Source organism: Podarcis filfolensis, assembly GCF_964270895.1.
Source record: "Podarcis filfolensis genome assembly, chromosome: 1".
In the NCBI taxonomy this organism is placed as follows: Eukaryota; Metazoa; Chordata; class Lepidosauria; order Squamata; family Lacertidae; genus Podarcis; species Podarcis filfolensis.
The window spans coordinates 116,662,005-116,683,235 of record NC_139604.1 but is presented as its reverse complement, the minus strand read 5'-3'; the positions used below and the strand labels follow the sequence as shown (position 1 = coordinate 116,683,235).

Genomic DNA, 21,231 nt, shown 5'->3' with positions numbered 1-21,231 from the left:
TTAAAGAAAAGCTTCTTCACAAGTTAACCCTTTTTTGCAATGTCGAAAAGTGGACAGCATTCTGCCTTTTCAGCCCTCACTAACTGCCACTATGATGATCACACAGAACCAACAAGTTTTAATATTGCTATGTGACTATTTTGCATGCTATGATTCAGATGGGATACAGACAATTGGTCCACTGTGGAAGCTGCAGCACAGGGCGAGACCAACTTTGCTACAATGGTTACTACTGGCCCTGGTCACAGGATCAGACTATTTATACCAACAAATGTTGAAATTATTGTTATGAAGGAAAATGTTTTGCTACTGGTTGTCAGTAACTGCAAGGACATCTGTGATCCAAGGCAAATCACAATTAACTTAGCTGTCATATTTTTAGAGATAGAACGATTTCCATGAGTCAAGCTTACCAGTGTCAGTAAAAGACTGAATGTCATATGTAAGATCAACACTCAGATTTTCAGAGTTCTCAGTTTTCTTAAACACTAACCCAATCACCCACATTGTACGAAACTCTTCCCTGGAAAAAAATAAAAATAAAGTAAAAACTACCATCACAAATGAAAACAGCAGAAAATTCTAAAAATACACCTTTCAGTAACCAACCATTTCCAACTAGTATTAATTAATTACTGCTACTCTTCAGTGGCCAGCCACAGAAAAAATCATATTGGATGCCATAATACAGTCACAAAAAACCTGAATAACTTGAGAAACGTCATGGTCTTAGGAATATTTCACTTTAAGTCATAATAGATCTACTTCTGATTTACAAAAGAGAATATGCTAAATGTAACGTTCAACAAAAGGCCAAGTTTGCCAATCTGAGTTTTAGATCCACATTAGAATTCCAGCTCATTAGTGTTATTTTCTTCAATGTGATGCAAACCCTCTCCCCCCCCCCCATTTATTATTTTTACCTTTCAGATGCATAAACGGCACCACTGATTTTGGTCTTAAGTAATTTGCAACAAGCAATGCCTCTCCAAAAATAGATACACAACAGCATTTGACTGTTTTGACGACAATAAATGTTTTCAGCTGGGACTGTCTGGTGCCTGATCTATAACAGGAAGGTAGAACCAGAGGTGCCCTTTTGCAAACAAGGCCTAGAAAGTTTAGTTTCCCATTATGTGCAAATGTGGCTAGTGTCTTCAAGCTAGCTCTTGTGCAACAGTTCAGCACACATATTATATATTTTTTCTGCTAGTACATTTCTGGATCTAAACCAGCACTTGTAACACAGTAGAGGTAGTTTAAACTATATATTGTTTAACATGCACAGCATCAATCTTTCTAATGGTTTTCATTTCCTGTATGTATTGACAAAGAACAAGAGAGTTCCTCTTCTGAATGATGTTTTTATATTAAAAGAAGTGTAAATCTTGGTAAAGCATTTGACAATACTAACAGTAAGCCTGATTCCCACCCCTTCTCTTTCAGTAAGAAGTTTCTGCCAACAGTCTTATTAAGAGCCTTACTTGTCAGGATTTTCCTTGGGTGCCGGGAATGACTGAGGATTTACATGAGCCAGTGTGATGAATTCATTCTTCTCCAAGCTTCCAACCAAAATACGGATTTTTGACTCTACCAAGCCAACCCTGAATAAAAATAAACTTGTTAATACTGAGTATTGCAAGTAAAGATACTCTTTCTAGTTGAGAAAAGGAAGCTCCAATTCAATTAGTACTGGAAACACACGAAAAACTGGGAGGTAAGTACACATGTAATGAAATAATTTTTACTATGTGTACTATGGGTTAGTATCCAGAGATGCCATGAACAGAGTTCCGTTCACAACTCAAGGAGGTTGGGGAAACCCTTCAAACAGTGTGGGAGGTGGCAAAAAGGATGTAGGGGGAATGGGCAAAAATTGCTTCTTTCTCATTCTGTTAAAAGGATCAAAAGACCTTCTGTAAACTTTTGTCCTTTTTGCTTTTATACTCCTAAATAAAACTTTACACCTACAATTTGTTTCTGGATTTTGACCCCCGCCCCACTGCCAGCCATCCCATTAATATTAAACATTTTGGCATGCAGAACTGAAAACTCTCAGAATAGCCCCAAAAGAGCTCTTAAAAACTGAATGAACTGCTTATACTAGAAAGAGAAGAGGGGAAATGCTGCAACATAGACTCTTCCCCATAATCCTAATACTACAATACTATACACAGGTATCTAGGAGTTAACTTAAGGTTATAGGGATTGAGCTCTCTGTGTCCCTTAATTTTAAGGAAGCCTGTGCAGTAGCAGCAGGTTCAACAATGGCTTAGCAAAGGCTGTAAACGATAACACAGCTTTTCTATTTCTAGCGAGCTACAAATCAAACCCTAAGGTGCATTATCATTCTAAAATATTTGCTCTACTTAAAAGTTTTATACTACTTTTTTGGAGTAAAATAGCATTCAAGAAAAAGAGAGTGAAAATATCATGGCCTTCATGGCACTTTCCCTCATTCCCTGGTTTGCAAGGCTTTCAAGTCACAGATTAGACTGAGAAAACACTTAATTGCTAGCCTGAACTATGAGTAACTCAGAAAAAGCGCTTCATCAAGCTCAGCCTAGCATGCCCTTCCCGTTCCATTATATTTTAAGGCAGGAGTTCCTGATAGCTCTAATTAGCATCTGTGTTAAGACAGGTGGTCCTGCACCCAAATTTATTATTTAAATTTATATACCACCCTAAGAACCACAGGCCTCAGGGCAGTTCATAGGATAAAATCACAATACATATAATCAAAATAAAAACAAGAACAATGATCCAAATGAAATGTTAACTTTAAAAGAGGAAGGAGGCATAGCGAGTGGCCACGTACTCACCACTCTAGTCGCTGTTTTTCTGTTGGTGCACTTGCTAGAAGTACAATATAATGCCTTTGAAGATAAAACAAACAAACATACTATACGATCTTGATTTTGAAAGTTCAGATTATAACTGGTATATTTTCAACACCTCATGAATTTCCAATAAACGAAATCTTATTGTAAGATTAACAATCCCTTCATAGCTTCAGTCAATGGGAAGTGAATATTCATTATGTCTAAGCTACAATTAAAATTCAGGTGACCTTTAGAAGTTATTAAGTTGTTAGCATTTATCTGAGAGAGTTGTATTTGTCAAAAATGTATTAACTAATAACATTAGTAGAATCAGCAGAAATACACTCACCAGCCACGTAACTGTAACTGAGAGCAAACAGGGATAAATCGTAATGGGGGGGGGGGGTGGGACTTTATTGGGAAGGGTAACATAAATGTATTTTTAATCAAAGGAAGCAGGCAGGTGTTATTTTTACAGTGCACTGTTAAGAAATGCTCTTCTAAATATTAGACATCCCCATGATCCATACCAAAAACTGTGATAAGACTGGTAAAGAATCAAAATAGTCCTGGAATACAACATGAATGAGCAGAGCCTTTGCAAGGCTCAAGTGACACCTCAATCCTAAATACAGATTCCAATCCGAAATACCAAATGTGCTTTGCTGTGTATGCAGCGGCAGTATCGTTCAGTTGTGTGCCAACAACGCTATCCCTTTACTATTGAAATAAAGTACTGCATTTGTGGGCACATGATTTCTACGTGGTCTATGAGAACACCTGTGGCAGGATGCAGTAGTGCAATGCAGAAAGCAGAATTTAGCAAACTCTCCGCATGTGCCAATTAGACTTTAATATAGAAGAAGAGCCGCAGCTCAGTATTTATTTTTCTATCCAATTTATATACCACCCTTCCTCCCTTGCAAAACTGCCAAATCAAGGGAGATTTTCAGGGGAGAATCAGGTGGAAGAATTCAACATCACCAACTGCCCCAGCATATACTGCCCCCACATCAGCATTACAAAGCAAACAGGCAGTTGGATCTAGATCTGCTGTTGCATCCACTTTTGTGAGTTGGATCCAGCAGAGGCTCCTGCTCCACAAACTGGACACTCCCATGGGCAGAGGGTGGCAGTTTTTTCCTTTTCCCATGAGGCCCTCAGCTGTTACAGAGGGTGCTGCAACACCTGGGAGCAGATTTTTGTGGACAGAGAGGGCTATAGGAATGAAGGGGGAACGGGCCTCTATTGAGCAAGTATGATTTACTTGATCCCTGAGAATACTGTCTCTCTTCCTCCTGCAGGAGCACCCATTTTTGTAGAGTTCTGCTCCATGCCAATCCTGAACACAACCCAGGACTGGGAATATTGATTTGCAATTGTGGGCCTGCTGGACATGTTAAAAAGAATAAGACTTGTGTTTTTCAGAAAGGTTCTTTGTAAGATAGCAGAATCTTATCAGAACCTATAACTCCATTCTTAGAAACTGGTGCAAAAACATGCACGTTAACAACTGATTGTTATAAGTAGCAATTTAAGCAAGTCCCATTTTACAGCTCTTAAAGTATTAAAATAAAAATAGGGGGGAATTGCCAAAGGTCTGGAATCTTTTCATTCACACAAATTAAATATAATGAAGAGGCTTGAGCATCTTGGTGCCAATATGTACAGGTTATTTTCTGAGTGAGTGGATGTCATTATTAAGTGGCTCTTCCTCCCACAGGAGCAGTCTAGTTTGTTTGTTTTTACAGGAAGAATATATAACAACTCATAATATACCAACAGAATATAATATAAATATAATTTTTAAAATGCTAGAAGCAGGTTTTTTTTTTAAGGCATGTCACAGTATGAAATAATTTCCAATGCTATCTGAAGGGCAAAGGACACTTTCTGAAAACCATTTTACAATATGAATACTGGTGGAATTAATATAATGGTGATTCTTAAGAGTGTGTTTTTTGTTTGAGATGCCATATGACTGCAACTTTAAACACCAGTCTCCTAAATATGCCAATCAACTGTTTCTGTTGTAACCAAAAACATTTGGAGTTAAAATTTAGCTGGTTTCTGTAAGCACACAGATGAGAAATTGGCATTTGGAGAACAAACATGGTTTACTTAGCTCCATGTGTAGCTACCAAACACCTTGATCAAAAAAATCTGATCTAGATAAATTATAATTATGGATCTAGTGTGCACAAGAGTTTATTGAAGATTAGATTGCAGTCAGCATAATTTGTAGAAGTGCAGACAACTCTGACAAGCAATACAGTTGGATTTCTTATTAGTTGGCATGTAGGTTTTTCAGCTGGAGTCCAACAGTGTAGTCAGGGCAGGGGCTTGAAATTTTTATAACTAGACTCCCAGGAGAAGTGGTGGAATCTCCTTCCTTGGACGTTTTAAAGCAGAGGTTGGATGGTCACCTACCATGTATGATCTAGTCCTGCATTGCAGGGGGTTGGACTTGATGACCCCCAGGGTCTCCTTCCAACTCTACAACCCAAGATTTATCAAACCATTATCCAAGACTGTGGAACTCCCTCTGAACTGAGATTAGACAGGCTACCCTCCTTGCTGAACTTGAGAGTGCATGACTTAAGACTTTCTTGTTCCAGCAGGCATTTTAGGATTGTACTTGGTTCTATGATTAATTTGTACTGTTTTATTGACCCATTTTCTGTGGATTGATTTTATGTACACAGCTTAGAAATGTGAATAATTAAGCAGTATATAAATGTCTTAATAAGTCTACAGAATGATTACTAAAGTAATTACGAACCCAAAGGTTTTTTGTCTTTTTTTAAACAGACCTTTCTAAAGTGATTGTATGGTGACATCTAGAAATTCCTATTCTGAATTTTTTGGTGAATCAATTGAAGAAAAGCAGACTAGTTTGTGTTCTTCCTTGACTGCAAGGGGAGCTGTTGTCCAGAGTTGCCACTGCTATACACAAGCTCTTGGGAATTGCTAAAGGAACTCTCTGGATTCTGACCTTTTGAATGGTGTCAAGAGTCAGGGACATGGATTTATCATATATCATTACAAATATTTTCCTTGATGGAAATTGTTAGCTGGCCTGCTATTGGCTGCCTTAATTTAATGGATAGATGGGATGGGAAACCTTGTTCTTAGACAACAATTCCCATTAGTTCCAGCCTCCAATGCTAATGTTCAGGGATGATGGGAGCTATAGTCTAGCAATCTCTGGAATGCCACAGGCTTCCCTTTCCTGACTGAACACCTAGTCATCAACATTTTACATTTGACTCATTAGCCTTCTTTTTACAGCTACTGATCATGCTGGTCTGGCAATTAGATCTCTGTTTTTAACCCCCAAACATACTTAGAGGCTACTTTATTTCATTTTCTCACAATGTTGTTGTTGTTGTTTTACCAAAGGAAATTAATATTAAATAATGTGTGTATGCTAATCTTTCATGCATCGGCTGGAAGACAAGAAGGTGATTTAGCACTGGCAGGATCCTAAAACATCTTCTCAAATTAATATAATGGATTTTAACGTAACTTCTTTCACATATACCTGTATTGTAATGAAATTTCTGCTTATATTGCTATATAAGTGACAACACATATAGGAACCAGACAGGGAGAAGACTGAATATTATGTTTCGGGCAAAGTATTCATGACCTAGTTATCCAACCTTTCAATTTCAAAATCTGGATAACACTAAATGTATACCAAATCCATTTTTCTTCCTTGATGGTCAGAAAACCTACTGCAATTAGGTTTTTGTTTTTTTTTAATCTATGCAGCACCTGAATTAAGAAACCTATGACAATTGAGACACTCATATCATTTATAACTGATGGATAAGGAAGGTTTACGTCATGATAAATTAGTCCTAGCATTCCTTCCACTTTGTCAAAATGAGGTGTTAAGAGAAACATCTTCAATATTCCTTGAAATACCAGGTGTGCACGCTCATTTTCCATTTTGACACAAAGTGGATTAGCCTCCCAAAATTTGTCTAAGATTCTAGCATTTGTAATGCAAAGAGTTAGAGGAATCAAAACACAGACGCATTATCATGATCATCAGTCTTCTTTTAATGGGTGAAACGCTGCATTGTCATTTTGTTTAGATTAATACATAACCACCCAATACAGAAAATGTTTAAGTTTCAGCTTGGAGTGGCCATCTGACCAGTTTTAACCAAGGGCAAATAAGGTAAGTTTAAAAATAAATAAAATAAACTATGTTACAACTTTCACCCAAATACAAGAAACAGTCAAGAAGCTTTCTTATTAGGAACTCTTAAAATACCTGGCAAGTCTCAAGAAATCCTCCAGAAGAGAGTGCTTGCATTTAGCAGGTAACTTTTAAAAAGTGTTTTACTAGTAAATGATTAGAAGCCACAAATATCTTACATTCAAATGAAATGCATACATGTCCCATCATATTTAGGTAAAATTTGATCAATGTCGTGCAAAACAGGGTTATCACATCTGTCCACTATAACTATTGCTAGTAAAGTTAGCCAGTTTAAATGAGTGTGAAAGTGTTAAAATAGATACTCATAAAACATCTTTCATGCCATAAAATACATACTTGTATTTTTGAAAGAAGTTTGGAGCTTCAAAAAGTTTGGACCACTCTGCCTTACTCAGCAAAATTTCATCTGTGATAGCAAGACCTGAATTATAAAAACATATTTCAGCCTTTTCATATATTATTTTCTTCATCGGAACAACAGTTTACTGAACACAAGGACTAAAGAGCATATAAATGAAAATACAGCTACCCAATGAAAGCCAAATGAGTCAGACCATTAGCCTACCTAGGTCAGCAATGTCACCTCTGACTGCCTAGTAGCCCTCCAAGCTTTCCAGCCTCACCTGGAAATGATAGATCCTGAACCTGGAACCTTTTACATGCAAAGAAAGTGCTGTATCCCTGAGCTATCAGCCTGCCCCATATGGAGATAATTTTGAAAGTTTGTTCATAATTTAAGTTAGATGGTGGTATACAACTCTGTACTAAGAAATAACAAACTACAGTTTATTTAAAGTTTCAGACCAAAGCTTCTTTCTCTGCCTTGATCTTTCCAAATGGAAAAAAAATATATATTTTAAATAGGAAGTGGTGGGAATTGAACCTGGGACATTATGAATGGTATCACTGAACTATTTACTTATTTATTCAAATTATTACCAGCCCTTCCATCCAAAGGAGCCCAAGGCAGCAAACAAATAAATACGTTTTTTAAACACCTCATTTATACGGGCTATGTACAAGTGGCGTTTAAACAGGTTTTGCTTATCGTGTTCAATTATGGCTAAAATAATTACGATACAACACCATCTTTCCAAGTACTAAAACTGCCTTAAGCGTTCTTTCTGACCAGCATTTTACCAGTGGAACAAGTTTCCAAGAACCCATTTTTCCCCCAGTATCTCCAAAGTACCATATATTTATTCCCAGCTGCTGTAAGCAAAGAGAGTACTGGGCTACTGCAATACCCAGAAAAGCTGAAGCTGGATAAGAAGCCACACTTAAGAATTGCTGCTTTCCAATTAGTTTGGAAATGCTATTTCTAAAAGCCTTTACAATTAGAAAAAGCTACTAGATAAGCATTAGCACAATGCCTGGATCCAAACTATCAACACACACAAAATCTAAGGAGGGTTATTTTCATTCTTTCGGGAATAGATGTTCAGAATTCCTTACCTTGCTTAAATTCTTCAACCATCACCATACGTGTAGAAACGGACACATTGTAGGTAGAGTTCTGCTGGGGGTATGCTGGTGTAATTATAGGCATAAGATGGTACCTATCACTGGGGTTTACCTACATATAATAACAGCCAATCAGTTTTCTTCAATCACATTTAAGTTAAAAAATGTGGATCTGTCCATTGAAAAAAAAATCCCTATGTTATATACCACTAGTGACGTCTGTGAGGTAATTAATACTGGCAGCCTACTTCAAACTCAGGAAAAGTGACATATTTTTAAGAGCAGATTAAACTTAACTATCTGTTTTCCAATTGCACCTTTACTGAATGCTAGCTTGTCTATAATTATGAAACTGGAGTGATACCTGACTGATACATGAAGAACTTTATTACCAGGCACACTACGGTTTGCAACCCTTTTGAAATATGTAGTGCATTTTTTTCCTGTAGTATATTAATTGTCATGAAGAGGCCAATTCAAAAAAGTAAAAATAAAAAACTAAGCACCCAACAGGATCAAATGTGTTTAACATATCCTTTATTTAGAACAGTATGTTTGATGAAGGAAGGAAATGTGCAGATGCATGTCAATACTTTTAAAGTTGTAATTATTTTAAGTTGAAACCCTACCATTTCCTTACATGGTTTTCTTTAGCTACTGGAGTACAAAGGACTTGTGTTACATACTGCTCATATGCCAAAGGATAACAAGGCAAAAAACAATCATAACATCTGATGTGGGCTTTTATTAAAGTAAACTTTTTATTGAAAACGAACTGTACAGTCTTCATATACACCAATTTTTGCTTGTGTTGGTCAACCAACAGGCTCCGATTCCACGCACTGTGTAGTCACAATTCTGATATCCAACTGGGTTTCAGCAAGCCCAGAACTCGATTGTGATAGCCACATTCAATAGGGAGAAAAATACCCTATTTTATAATACATGACGTGTAATTCTTGCAGGAGCCCAGGTGCAAGTAATCCTATAGTACTGCTGAAATTAAGGAGATGTGGCCCTAATCAGTGCCAGATAGAAGATTACTGGGAGTCGCGTGAAAGTAACTTGAGTTTTCTAAAGGAAAAATGGGAAAAACTAATGGCAAAAAAGCTACTTACTATTCTTGGTTTGGTATAAACACCTGCCTACAGAGCAGACACCTATGGCATAAGTGTACAGTACTGGCCCAACTTTCTATGGTCATCACAGAAATCATAGAGTGAATAAACGGATGCAATACCCAATTTAAGTATATACGTAACCCTCTGGTTACATAAACTTCGGGATGCGTGCGCAGCAAACCTGGAAGTATTTTACTGGGTTTCGCCCCATGCACATGTGCAGAAGCAGTCTGCGCATGCGCAGAAGTGGTCCTCAGGTTGCGGACACCTCAGGATCCGACCGGACCTCTGGAACGGATCCTGTCCGCAACCGGAGTTACCACTGTATTCACATTTTTAAGACTGCATTTGGGGAATTTTACAGCAAAAAAGAGAAATCCCGAGGCCAAAAACGGGGGTGGGGGGAGGAGAAGGCTTCAAGTAAAAACTTGGGACAAAATTAAGTGACGGCCTACATTTTACAGAGAAAGTATAGAAGTGCTGTAAAACTAACCAGTATTTGTATTTGTAACCATGGTAGATTCCTTAGGGCTTAAGCAATTTGTTTTAAGCAGTTTGATCTTATAGGGGGAAAAAATAATACACTAACCCTTGGGTCCCATACAGGCAAATTAAGATTGCATTCTTCTGGCTGTTTCAATAGCACTGGATTTGGCCATTCCCTGTTTAGAGAGATTGTAGCACTGAGTAAGAAAAGCACTTATTTATAACAACAAGCAAGCATGTTTGAATGTGAGCCTTCATTTTATACACCAGACGCAGCATCAGACGAAGCTTTTTTCAAAGAAAACTGCCTAACCAGCTTTCTTAAGGAATGGATTTTGTTTTATTCCCTTCAATCCAAACAACTTTCATAGCACTTAACTGACAAATGCTTAAGGTTTGGTTTTTAGCCATTCATCTTCAAATGGATACACCTTTAGAGCACACTTCTTTAGGGCTATTGTTATGCTAGAAATATTTATGGGGAACATTATTTTAACATTTGGAATCCATCTCATTCCTCATGTCCAGGATGGGTGACAACAGACAGCAGCAAGATACCAATAGTATGGACACTCCACATAATTTGGCAAATGCATGTAGAATGTCTCCCTATAAATTGTGTCTTTGCTTAAGAAACCCCCTGCTACTTGGACACTGGTGTTATGTGCAAACTGATCCTAGGACTGATAGGAAGTATTTTTTAAAAAAAACGGTATCTTCAATGCGTCAGCTATTCTGTCCATAAAAAGTTATTCTTTTTAAGAAGCTAACCTTATTGCAAGTTTGAAGTGCCACTCTAGATTATACTCCACACACACTATGCTACCCATTTGTCTTAGGCCTTAGAAGTATTTGGAACAGGTTAAACAACCAGATTATTTATTGAAACCTTGTGTACCAATAGTGCATCGGTGCAATGTACATTTTAAATTTAGTATTCTTACAGGCACAGCTCCCCCAAACATATCAGTTTTTCCTAGAAAAACCATGCAGCAGCAGCACATGAGCCAAGGTGCTACTATCAATCCAATTCAGCAAATTAACATTAGAAAAATCAAATCTTCAAAGGTTCCAAGAAGGTTTCAGATTATGGGCAGCTAGCATGTGTTGTGCAATGAACTCTGCACTTTTAATTTGAAATCTCATCTCTATATGAGAGCACATGCAGAAATTTGTTAATTCTTGTATATGGAAATAATTCCAGTTATGCAAAATATTTTTTGTGCTTTAGAAGACAGGCAGTTCACTTATCCCAAATATTCCCCTAAACATGTAGCACAATCACATCATACATGAACTGGCAAATGCTGTTCACCTTAAAGAGTTCCCATTTTAACACACCAACCCGTTCAGACTAGGTATGAATGCCGCCTGTGACCCTTTGCTCAATTAGCCCTAAAATGGATAGAGCCACACAAAAAGGCCAGAGCTCCACAAGAGCTCATGTGTTTAAGTGCCTCACATAATGTAAGTAGATGTTTTGCACAGAGGACTATAAAATAAAACCTGACAAGTGTATTGCAATTTCTCGGAAGGGTGATTATTATTCCTATGAGTACACTTGTTAACCTGATACCATCTGAAGGAATGTCATAGAAACAACACTAAAATTCAGGGTCTATAATAAATTTTATTTTAGTGTAATCTAAAAAGACATACCATTTAGAAAATACCAAGAAAAATTTATGTACAAGAGTTGATGCTATTGCATTTGGATAAAGCTGGCAAGTTCTTGCTACTAGCATAGCCCAGGAAACTCCACCAAGGAAACCTAGTATATTGGAATAGATGTTGTGCCCTGTTGTTGTAGAGATAAAAGACAAGACAACTTTAGTCACTTTCATTCAACAGGAAATAAGCATTCTTTAAAAATCCATTTTGTAAAACCCCACTTACGTTTAGCCCATAGTTTGATAGCTCTCAGTGTTAATCTGAAATTGTCAATATTTGGTACTAGATGGAGAATTTCATCGGTTACTCTGCAACCTAGAAAACAGAAACCATTTTTCCATCATGAATATTAAAGAAAAGACTTTAGACAAAACTGGAGAGTTTTGGGATTACTTTGCTTTTTTCAGAAGAGGGGTCTTTTTTAGCCTAATTATTTCTTAGCCTAACCAATACAAAGCTATGCACAATAAAGGTTCTCTCTTCAACAAGCACAACAAAAACATAAAATCACAATATAATATTGTGCTATACTATAACCTGAAAGATGGTAATTCAGCATATACAATTGTCACAGTAAGGCATAGTTACAGCACCTCCACCATTCCATATCAATGAGAATTTATGCCTTTGTTAAGCCCTTGCTTGACTCCCATTGCAAATTATTGCACTACGTTATGTTATCTCAAATTGTTTGTGGGACTGGGATACACAGGGTTATATCTAGCCGTTTTGCTTAGCTGACAGTAAGGCTTCCATCAGTGGAACCGGGAGGGACACAGATATAATAATAGGGGCGTGCAGGGGATCCCCAAGATTGCTTTCCTCTCAATTTCTCTGACAGCTGAGTGACAACTCTTAGATACAACCCAAACAGATTAAATGAATTGTCTGATTTAAACACAAATTCATATACTTTGTAACTGAACAAAATTAAGAGCTGAAATTGCATAGATTGATACGTATGTTTGCCTCAAGCCATATTAAGGAATGGGAAAACACACACACACTTTTACATCAATCAACCTAAATTCTGTCTATGGTTAACATTGAACAGACTAATTATCTTTGCAAAGGAAGGTCAGCAGAATTCAGATTCTTGCAGTGTGCAACAATGTCATTAAAACTACCTCTAAACAGTGTTTTGACAGCCACTTTAACAATTATTACACTTTTAATTAATGTATGCTGAATAACTATTATGCAATACTGAAATATGCAGTATCTTCTGTTGCCACAGAAGATATTTGTATGAAGTTTCAAAAAAGCTATCTTCTCAATTATAAAAAATACCAAATAAAATAATATAACTTACCATTAAGACTTCGTATGCATCTAATGTCTAAATTTTTAAGAAGACTATCATCTCGAAGGTCTAGGTCTTCAGGAATAGTTTGAAGTGCTAATCGGGCAAACAATATATCAATCTAAAATAAGCAAGAACAAAGAAGGGAAGTATGTTATCATTCCATTATTATGCTAGTCATTAAGTCTATGAACTGTTGTTGTTGGTTTTTGTTTTTTTTTAAAGTCCATAAAATGTACTTTGTAGAGACAGTGCTACTTAGTTTCTCGGTTTGTATAGCCAGTGATTTCAGGATCACCTGCTTCTCTGGACACTGGATGCAAATTTAAACTGCTACATCATCACTGCTTTATAATTAATTATGAGACAGAAGAAAAAGAATCCTCATTTACCCCTCATAGTAAAGTAAGGATTTGCCAAGGACACAAGTTTGCATCATATTAATGAACTCAGGACTGCTGCCCTCCTTCCAATTACATTTCACCTGCCAAGCTCTCCCAGCTCCTTCAAACCCCACCCTTGCCTACCCATTACTCCCACCATTGCCCAATCCCCATCCCTTCACTGCTTGCCCAAAACTTCCCCTCCTCTAGCAGCTCACCCAAATCCTAAGGTCCTGCTGCTCTCATCACTTAGAGAAAAAAGGGGAAAGAAGAGGAAAGTCTTTCGCTCCTTCACCATGCTCTGCCACCAACAGTCATGCATTTTGAAATGCACGCTTCCTACTGGTGGTGATGGACTAAGCAGAGAAAGACTTTCACCCTCTATCACGGTAATAGTGACAACAGGGAGTGTGTGAAAGCCAGTCTGCTCACTTGCTCTACTTGACCACCTGCCTGTCGGCTCACTCGGCCAGGCTGCCCACCTGAACCCTGGAGTTCCCTTGACCTATTGTGCATGCATGAGACTAATGGTGGGGAGCAGCAGCAGCAGCAGTAGCAACACAAAAGGCAGCAGTTAACTGCAGCATGATCTTTTTCTTACAAAGGTATTACATAGCATGTAAGACATATTGTTGACAAATTGGGGAGCATTTTAGTGTGCAGCAACGGGAAGAATTTAATCAGCATTTAATCAGTAACATTCTCTCACTTCACGCTTGGCAACAGACCCGAAGCAAAGATTTTGGGACTGCAATGAACTGTGAACGAGCTGCTACAGGCAGCAGCATCTTTCTGTGTGTGCTGGGGACTGTATATGTGGATGGGTCTGGACATTTTTATTCCAAGTGGGGTCAATTTTTATGCATCCTACTGCTTCAAGCTGCACAATAATAATATCTGAAATAGAATCTGAAATGGATGCCACAATTTCCCTGACTAAAGTAGCATTTTTTGAGCAGTCACTAAAAAACAAGTTACTGTTGCAAGGTATATGTCCCTTAAAAGGAAACAACTGTTCATACAAATAACTTCCATGTGAGGATGGCCTCAGTGTGGACTATGTGACTAGATGGTGGACTATGTGAACAGATGGTGGTGCAAAAGCTGTATTAATTACTCTTACCTCTATTCCATCAAAACACAGTTTGATAACAGGAACAAATGCTTCTTCAACAGCCTGAAAAATAAATATTTTACAATGACTAGTACTCATACCTGATGTTCAACAGGAACTATTTAAGGGCCTGGCTAGGATAGCTTTTTTATTCCATTCAACTCTAATTCTACATCAACCAGAATTTACAACAGCAAGCAATTCTATCAGAAATTGGATTCAAATATAGAAATAGATATTACAATAACCTTCCAACATCACTGAAACATTATGCTTATTTAAAACAGCCTATAATCAACTCAGTTCTTAATGTACAATTATCGTAACGCTTTGGGGACTTATGTCTTTCTTTATACAGAGTAATTCACATACCCGTAGGTCTTTTACTTCTTCCTGTAGTTTCAGTTTTTCATAAAACGAGGTGAAAAAATCACTCCTGTCAACATGCCTTGGTGCAACACACAATGCATCAATATCAGCACCTAAAAGAAGCGTGAATAAACAGAGTTAGTTACCACATAAAGCCTACCAGAAAAGAGGCAACAGAGCAATGGTATCGTTTTGAACAGAAATTATTGCAGCACAGGATTCTTTCAAATACTGTACTTAAAAATGGTAATATCATATTGAAATACAGTCATACCTTGGTTGAGGAACGCCTTGCGACTCAAACTTTTTGGCTCCTGAATGCTGCAAACCTGGGAGTGAGTGTTCCGGTTTGTGAACATTCTTTGGAATCCAACATCCGATGCGGCTTCCGATTGAGTGTAGGAAGCTCTTGCAGCCAATCAGAAGCCGCACCTTGGTTTTTGAATGATTTCAGAAGTCAAACAGACTTCCAGAATGGATTCCATTCGTCAACCAAGGTACGACTGTACATTCTTTCACTCAGTATGTACAGCAACTTCCACTTCAAGAAATCTACCATTTGAAATCAACCACCACAAGTATGATCCTCAACTTACAAAGGTATAATTGATAATGGAAATATAAGTTAAAACAAGGCTCAATTTAACTTAGTTGACTTATTGTTTTGCACTGGAGCTACTTTTGGAAAGCAGCAGTGTTTTTTTAATATAAGCAAATACAGTTCACAATTTTCAATAGTTTACATGAAACTAAAACGGAGCTTCAATGCTAGGCTTCTTATCTATACCAGAGGTAGCACAGCATGCAAGTTAAAAACTCTCATATCTCCTCACTCTTAATTTATTACCTGCTTGCAGCAGACACTGGTTGAGGATATCTTTATTATGGAGTGGCAATTAGACCATATTGCATTAAACATGAATGCAAATAAATTCATTCGTGTACCAGACAACTAATGATTACATAAAGTATACAATGGCCACCAAGAAAAGGCAGCCCCAACTCCACTCCTGACAAACAATAACATACCGTATTTTTCACCCTATAGGACGTACTTTTTCCCCTCCAAAATTGAAGGGGAAATGTGTGTGCGTCCTATGGGGCGAATGCAGGCTCCCAAGGCTTGCGGGCAGCAGCCTGCAGCCCGAAGCACGGGGCGCGCTCCGGAGCGCCCCCCGTGCTTCGCACAGATGTCTGCAAGCCTTCTGAGCCCGGCGGGAGTTCCCGCCGGGCTTGCAAGGCTTGTGGATAGCAGCCTGTTCTGGCGGCTGGGGTCGGGGGAAGCTCAGGCTTCCCCCGCCCCAGCCCCGCGGCTGGGGGGGGGGGGAAATATTTTTTAAAAATTTATTCCCCCCCCCAAAAAAAACGAGGTGCGCCCTATGGGCCAGTGCGCCCTACAGGGCGAAAAATACGGTATACTGAAGGACCGTACCATCCTCTGTAGTTCTGATTGGCCTGAACTACACAAGGCAGAAATATACTTTTAATCTCATTGCCTTTCAAGGCGCAGGTGTGCTGTGGAAGGGCAGACAGAGAGCTCTGTTGCATTAATACCAACACCTACCCTGCCACCATCAAGTGTCAGGTCCCAGCATGCTTTTATTTTAGCATCAGATCCTAACAGTTTCTGTGTGTCTGCAGAGGCTTTAAATATTTAATCAGAATTTAATTCATTCTAAGTTCATTTTAAAAACGTATCTAATATTATACCAGCACTTATAGTAGCCCCCCACAAACACAAATGAGTTGCTATCAAAATGTGTCCAACTGTGAGGAACATTCCCTCATCTTAAGATGAGCTCCCTTTGCTGTCCTAGGACTGCATTTCAGGAGTGGGATTCTACTGAACTGTGGTGGTGCAAAAACCATAATTTATTTCAATGTAATCACATTAAAATAATTAATTTTAATGGAATCACATTAAATGGTGTAGACAGAACTACCTATGGGACCGTTGTGCTTTGGAGGTACGGCTAGTCACAGAAACCAGTTGTTGCTATGATTGCTATGGTATAGCCCTTAGCCATCATCCTCTCCTAATCACATGTTTGTGTGAGGGCAAGTCTCCTGTCCAAGCAAGTCATTGATGTCACTTGCAGCAGAATCGTAAAAGGTTTTATAGGCTCTTCAGTGGATTTTTATACTTCTATTGGCTACCAACTAGGCACTAAGCAAACATATTTTATAAATGTATAAAATATTAGGTACATATTAGGGACACATTACCTTTTGTATGTACACCTAATCTATATGATCCAAATGTAAAAATTTTCCCTCCAACGTTTTCTATTACAGACTGTGGAAGATTCTAAAAGGGAGCAAACACAGGATTTGAATTTTTATAAGCAATGCAGAACCAGTGAAATAGCAGCACACTTCAAACTCTAGACGCTGGCTTCAAGCTTACTGATAGGAGCTTATTTCCGTTGTGGCACACTGATAAGAGGTAAGGGCAAAAAGTTAGCTAGTTATCACTTCTAAGCCACTATGAGAATTTGCTGTCACACCATTTGCAATAGCATTCTACTAGTTTTATCAACAGAAACAGTCAGTTGCTTAAGCTTGATGCAGCAGACACTCATTAAACTGCATATTCTACAAATCTAATTAAACATCATATTTCGCTGCTTAACAGCTAAGTATCAATGTATGCAAGACTGTGTTAAAGGATCACAAATAAAATAATCTTTCTCCCACTGATGTCAATTGCTAAATGCCAAATGCAGTGGCTTAAACATTCTGCTGCAGCTAAAGATACAAGTCTTAATGTACATCTACATGAATAAAGAAATTCATACCTTAATTTCACTGATTTCCCGTATCCATTCCTTTACTAGGTTATTTAGTTTCCCCAAAATTAGAATTCTGTTGATGGAACACATTCATAAATTACACACAATGAAGAAATTGGGTTAAGGCACTTAAACTCCCTATCCAGAAAAGGGAACTCAGAGTGTAGCAGAGGAGGAGAATGTTTCAAGTAATTTGTCAAAGCTAGTCCAGAAATTATTGATTTTATTTAATTTATATCCCACCATTTCTCAAAGGAATAGGGTGAGGCATACATGATCACATATATTCCTCACAGCAGCTGCCCAACAAGGATGGCAACCAGAAAAAAATGGTCTAACCTGCTCTTGTGCCTTTCACAGCAGCTTGAGCTGCAGAAACCCACCAGTGAAGCTTTCCAAGAAATGGAGATAACCACCAGCAGCTAACAGATGCAAAACAAACTGAGTTAAAGACACAATAACAGGGGCCTTTTGGCATTGTACCTGCAAAGCAGATTAGCTGAGATAAGTGGCCCAAGGTCAACAAAAGTGTGTCATAGTTGAGCTAGTATTTGAACCAGGTCTTTCAAAACTTTATCAATTAAACCACTATTTCAAATTATAATTTAATAGATATTTGGAGGAAAGTATTTTCATCCGTGGAATATTTGGCACCTACTTTTATAGCCGGGTTCCATGCACAAATCCAAGAAGCTAAAGGCACTGCCTACACAAGCTCAGTGGCTACAATACTGGCCAAATAGTATTTGGAAGACAAGGGATCCAAATTACTAAGGCTTCCTTTTCTACCCCATCATATGCTGGCAGAGTGGGCAGGAGGGGACAATGACAGGGACGGGACATACCTGATATGGTCTGTTCACAAAATAATGCCTTCCTCCAAACATTAACTTAAGCAGCAAAATTCAGCACCTTATACAGCTCAAAGTCTTGCAGTATTTTATCTTTACTATAAAGATAAAACACCTATCTGGAATTTTGATAAATACTCAGCATTTCCCCAATTTTGTAACTGCTACTGAGTGAGAAGAGCATACAAGAACCCCCAAACCAAAATTACTCGATACAGTTAAGATTTCATTTATAAAATTTCACACAACTGCATCATTTTTTAATGCTCTATTCTTTCCCATTCCCAAGTCAATAGTTGTCTATTATTTCTTTTACTAGTAAACTCAGGTGGTGAACGCTGTTAGAATTGTAACCAAAATGTGACACTGAGAAACAAGAGGGAAATAAAAGCACACTTGGGTATTTGAGACTTTCGGAAGTACAATATATATGGGGGGAAATGACAGGGCCACCCTTTTTCAACAACCCAAGGAGGACTAAACATGCTAAGTCACCACAGAATGTAGAGTGTCTGAAGGAAATTAAACATGGAACAGTAAATGGGAGGGAGAGGGGAGGCATGTGGAGAAGAAAGGTGGAATGTCCTTGGTTTAGGGGTAATGGTTGACTGGAACTCAGAACAGGAGCACTGCTTTCAGGAGGGACGATATGCTGCATCATTCTGTTGCAGTCCCACTTGTTGAAAATATTACGTACTACTATTTCTATGATACCCTCTCACACAAATATTTGTGAGTACAAATCCCCCCTCCGTTTTGTAAGTGCCTTGGGGATTTCCACAGGAAGGAAAGGGAGGTTCCAAGCAGTAAGTAAAACTAAAACATTTCAGGAGTGGTTTACAAAAATTAATGCAATTCCCACTTCACACTGCATACAGCTTAGAATAGATTATTGTGTTATTGACACATTGCTGACAAAGAAGGTAATCATGTCATTCACCTGTGCTATGCAATTCCTGGATGTTACCAGCATGACATGGGAGCTGGCTGTGCAGAAACAACTATGCTGCAACAATAACCCATCAATGAACACTAGACATTCCAGAAACTTGGATTCATGAACAAATTAAAAGACACACTTTAATGGAATATCGAGCTATTGTTTAGAATTGTATAGCATTTCTATTACTGGGACCTGAAATAATTTGAAGATCTATTTTCAATGTTTTGTGATTCCATAACCCCAGTATGGATTGTCACCTCTCCACAGTATATTATGTATCAATAAATGTCTTATTTACCTGCGTTGCAGTTCCTCCTCCTCTTCGAAGACACCAAAGGGTTTTAGGGTTTCAATTAATTTCTGAGTAAGAACACAGTCAATCTCCTTGGGGGCAGCTAAACTGATAGGTGAGGTAATGCCATAATGCTTCTGTGGTTGCTGTGTCTGTTGTGATCCCTGGGTTGTAACTGGACTAATAAAGGTAAGTAAGACAAAATTAAGAGATGCAACATCAACAAATCCATTCATTGCAGTAAAAAATAATAATACAAAAAATGAAAGTGTTTACTTGGGCACATGTTCAGCTGTTTCTATACTATAAAAACATAGTTACTTAAATTGGTTTAACAACCTCTTAACAATATTCAACAACTCTGCTTTGTTCATAATCAGGGTAATTAAAATATGGTAAATAAGCAAACCTTCCAGATTAGTGAACACAGTACAAGAGTGTGGTCCTTTATATTGAGCTCTTTGACGACTATATGGAATTAAACTGACCTACTTTGTACAGTGACTGCAGACTCAGTCGTACAGTACCACTGCATGTTGTATGCATTTCACTCATGCAATTTCAACCATATGTAATTGAAGGTCATCTGGTTGAAATTCTGTAAGTTAAATGCAAACAAGACACGAGAGCTTAAAAGCACTTTCTGTGTCATTTCCACTTGGGGGACAAGGCCCTTTCTGTGTTCACACAGATATGGTTTCAAGGAGGCAGTTTGAGTACACCCATTTTTGTGTATACACGCCATCCCCAGAACATAACCCCTGTGTAAGATGTGATTACACTGTAACTGCAAACTGTTTAGAAAAACATGAAGCCCTAGAACATCAGAATACCAAGCTGGATCAGGCCAATGGCCCAGGTAGTCCAGCATCCTGTTCTCACAGTGGCCAACCTGATGCCTGTGGGAAACCTGCAAGCAGGAACTGAATACAAGAACACTTCCCCCTCCTCAGTTTCCAGCAACTGGCACTCAGCCTATCTACCGTATTTTTCGCTCCATTGGACGCACCGGACCATAGGACGCACCGGACCATAGGAGGGGGAGAACAGGGGAAAAAATTTTTTTCTTGTTCCCCCCCTCTAAAACAAGGTGCGTTCAAGGTACATTCACCAGAGCTTGTGGGGCTGGCGAGGGGGGGAAGCGCTGCTTTCCCCCACCGCCAGCCTCAAAGATCCCTGAAGCCTTTGGAGCGCAGCACCCCGCTGCCCTGCAGAGGCTGTGCGCGCAGCCGTCCCCAAGCTAGAGCAGCGAGACGGAGGGCTCCGTCTCGCTGTTCTGGCTTGGGAACAGCCTTGCTAGCTTCTGCAGGACAGCGGGGTGAAGGCACCCCGCTGCCCTGGAGAGGCTGTGCGCGCAGCCATCCCCAAGCTAGAGCAGCGAGA

General features: G+C 38.6%; 2 protein-coding genes across 9 annotated transcripts in view; one reads left to right on the top strand and one right to left on the bottom strand.

The window, feature by feature from the left end:
- LOC310746343 (uncharacterized protein) overlaps window positions 1–21,231 on the top strand; it is a gene marked incomplete at its 5' end in the record, with an annotated part of 432,823 nt that overhangs the window by 358,800 nt on the left and 52,792 nt on the right. The gene's annotated exons all lie outside the window — the stretch shown is intronic.
- The window catches only part of PAPOLA (poly(A) polymerase alpha), a 43,171-nt gene that overhangs the window by 12,253 nt on the left and 9,687 nt on the right, over window positions 1–21,231 (bottom strand). For 4 of the 8 annotated variants that reach the window (XR_014548065.1, XR_014548066.1, XM_083613705.1 and 1 more), the window contains exons 2-15: window positions 19,855–20,028; window positions 17,769–17,835; window positions 17,197–17,278; window positions 14,974–15,083; window positions 14,611–14,664; window positions 13,114–13,225; window positions 12,027–12,116; window positions 11,790–11,928; window positions 10,234–10,306; window positions 8,515–8,635; window positions 7,396–7,480; window positions 2,823–2,876; window positions 1,485–1,604; window positions 414–523 (exon numbers count right to left, since the gene is read on the bottom strand). Coding sequence is in view for 4 of the 8 variants with exons in the window: in XM_083613705.1 (XP_083469831.1) it covers window positions 414–523; window positions 1,485–1,604; window positions 2,823–2,876; window positions 7,396–7,480; window positions 8,515–8,635; window positions 10,234–10,306; window positions 11,790–11,928; window positions 12,027–12,116; window positions 13,114–13,225; window positions 14,611–14,664; window positions 14,974–15,083; window positions 17,197–17,278; window positions 17,769–17,835; window positions 19,855–20,028 (1,391 nt within the window). In the remaining 4 variants the exon portion in view is untranslated. Of the gene's footprint in view, window positions 1–413; window positions 524–1,484; window positions 1,605–2,822; window positions 2,877–7,395; window positions 7,481–8,514; window positions 8,636–10,233; window positions 10,307–11,789; window positions 11,929–12,026; window positions 12,117–13,113; window positions 13,226–14,610; window positions 14,665–14,973; window positions 15,084–17,196; window positions 17,279–17,768; window positions 17,836–19,854; window positions 20,828–21,231 lie in introns of all 8 variants that reach the window. The other 4 variants (XR_014548067.1, XR_014548068.1, XM_083613703.1 and 1 more) reach the window with 1 other exon arrangement.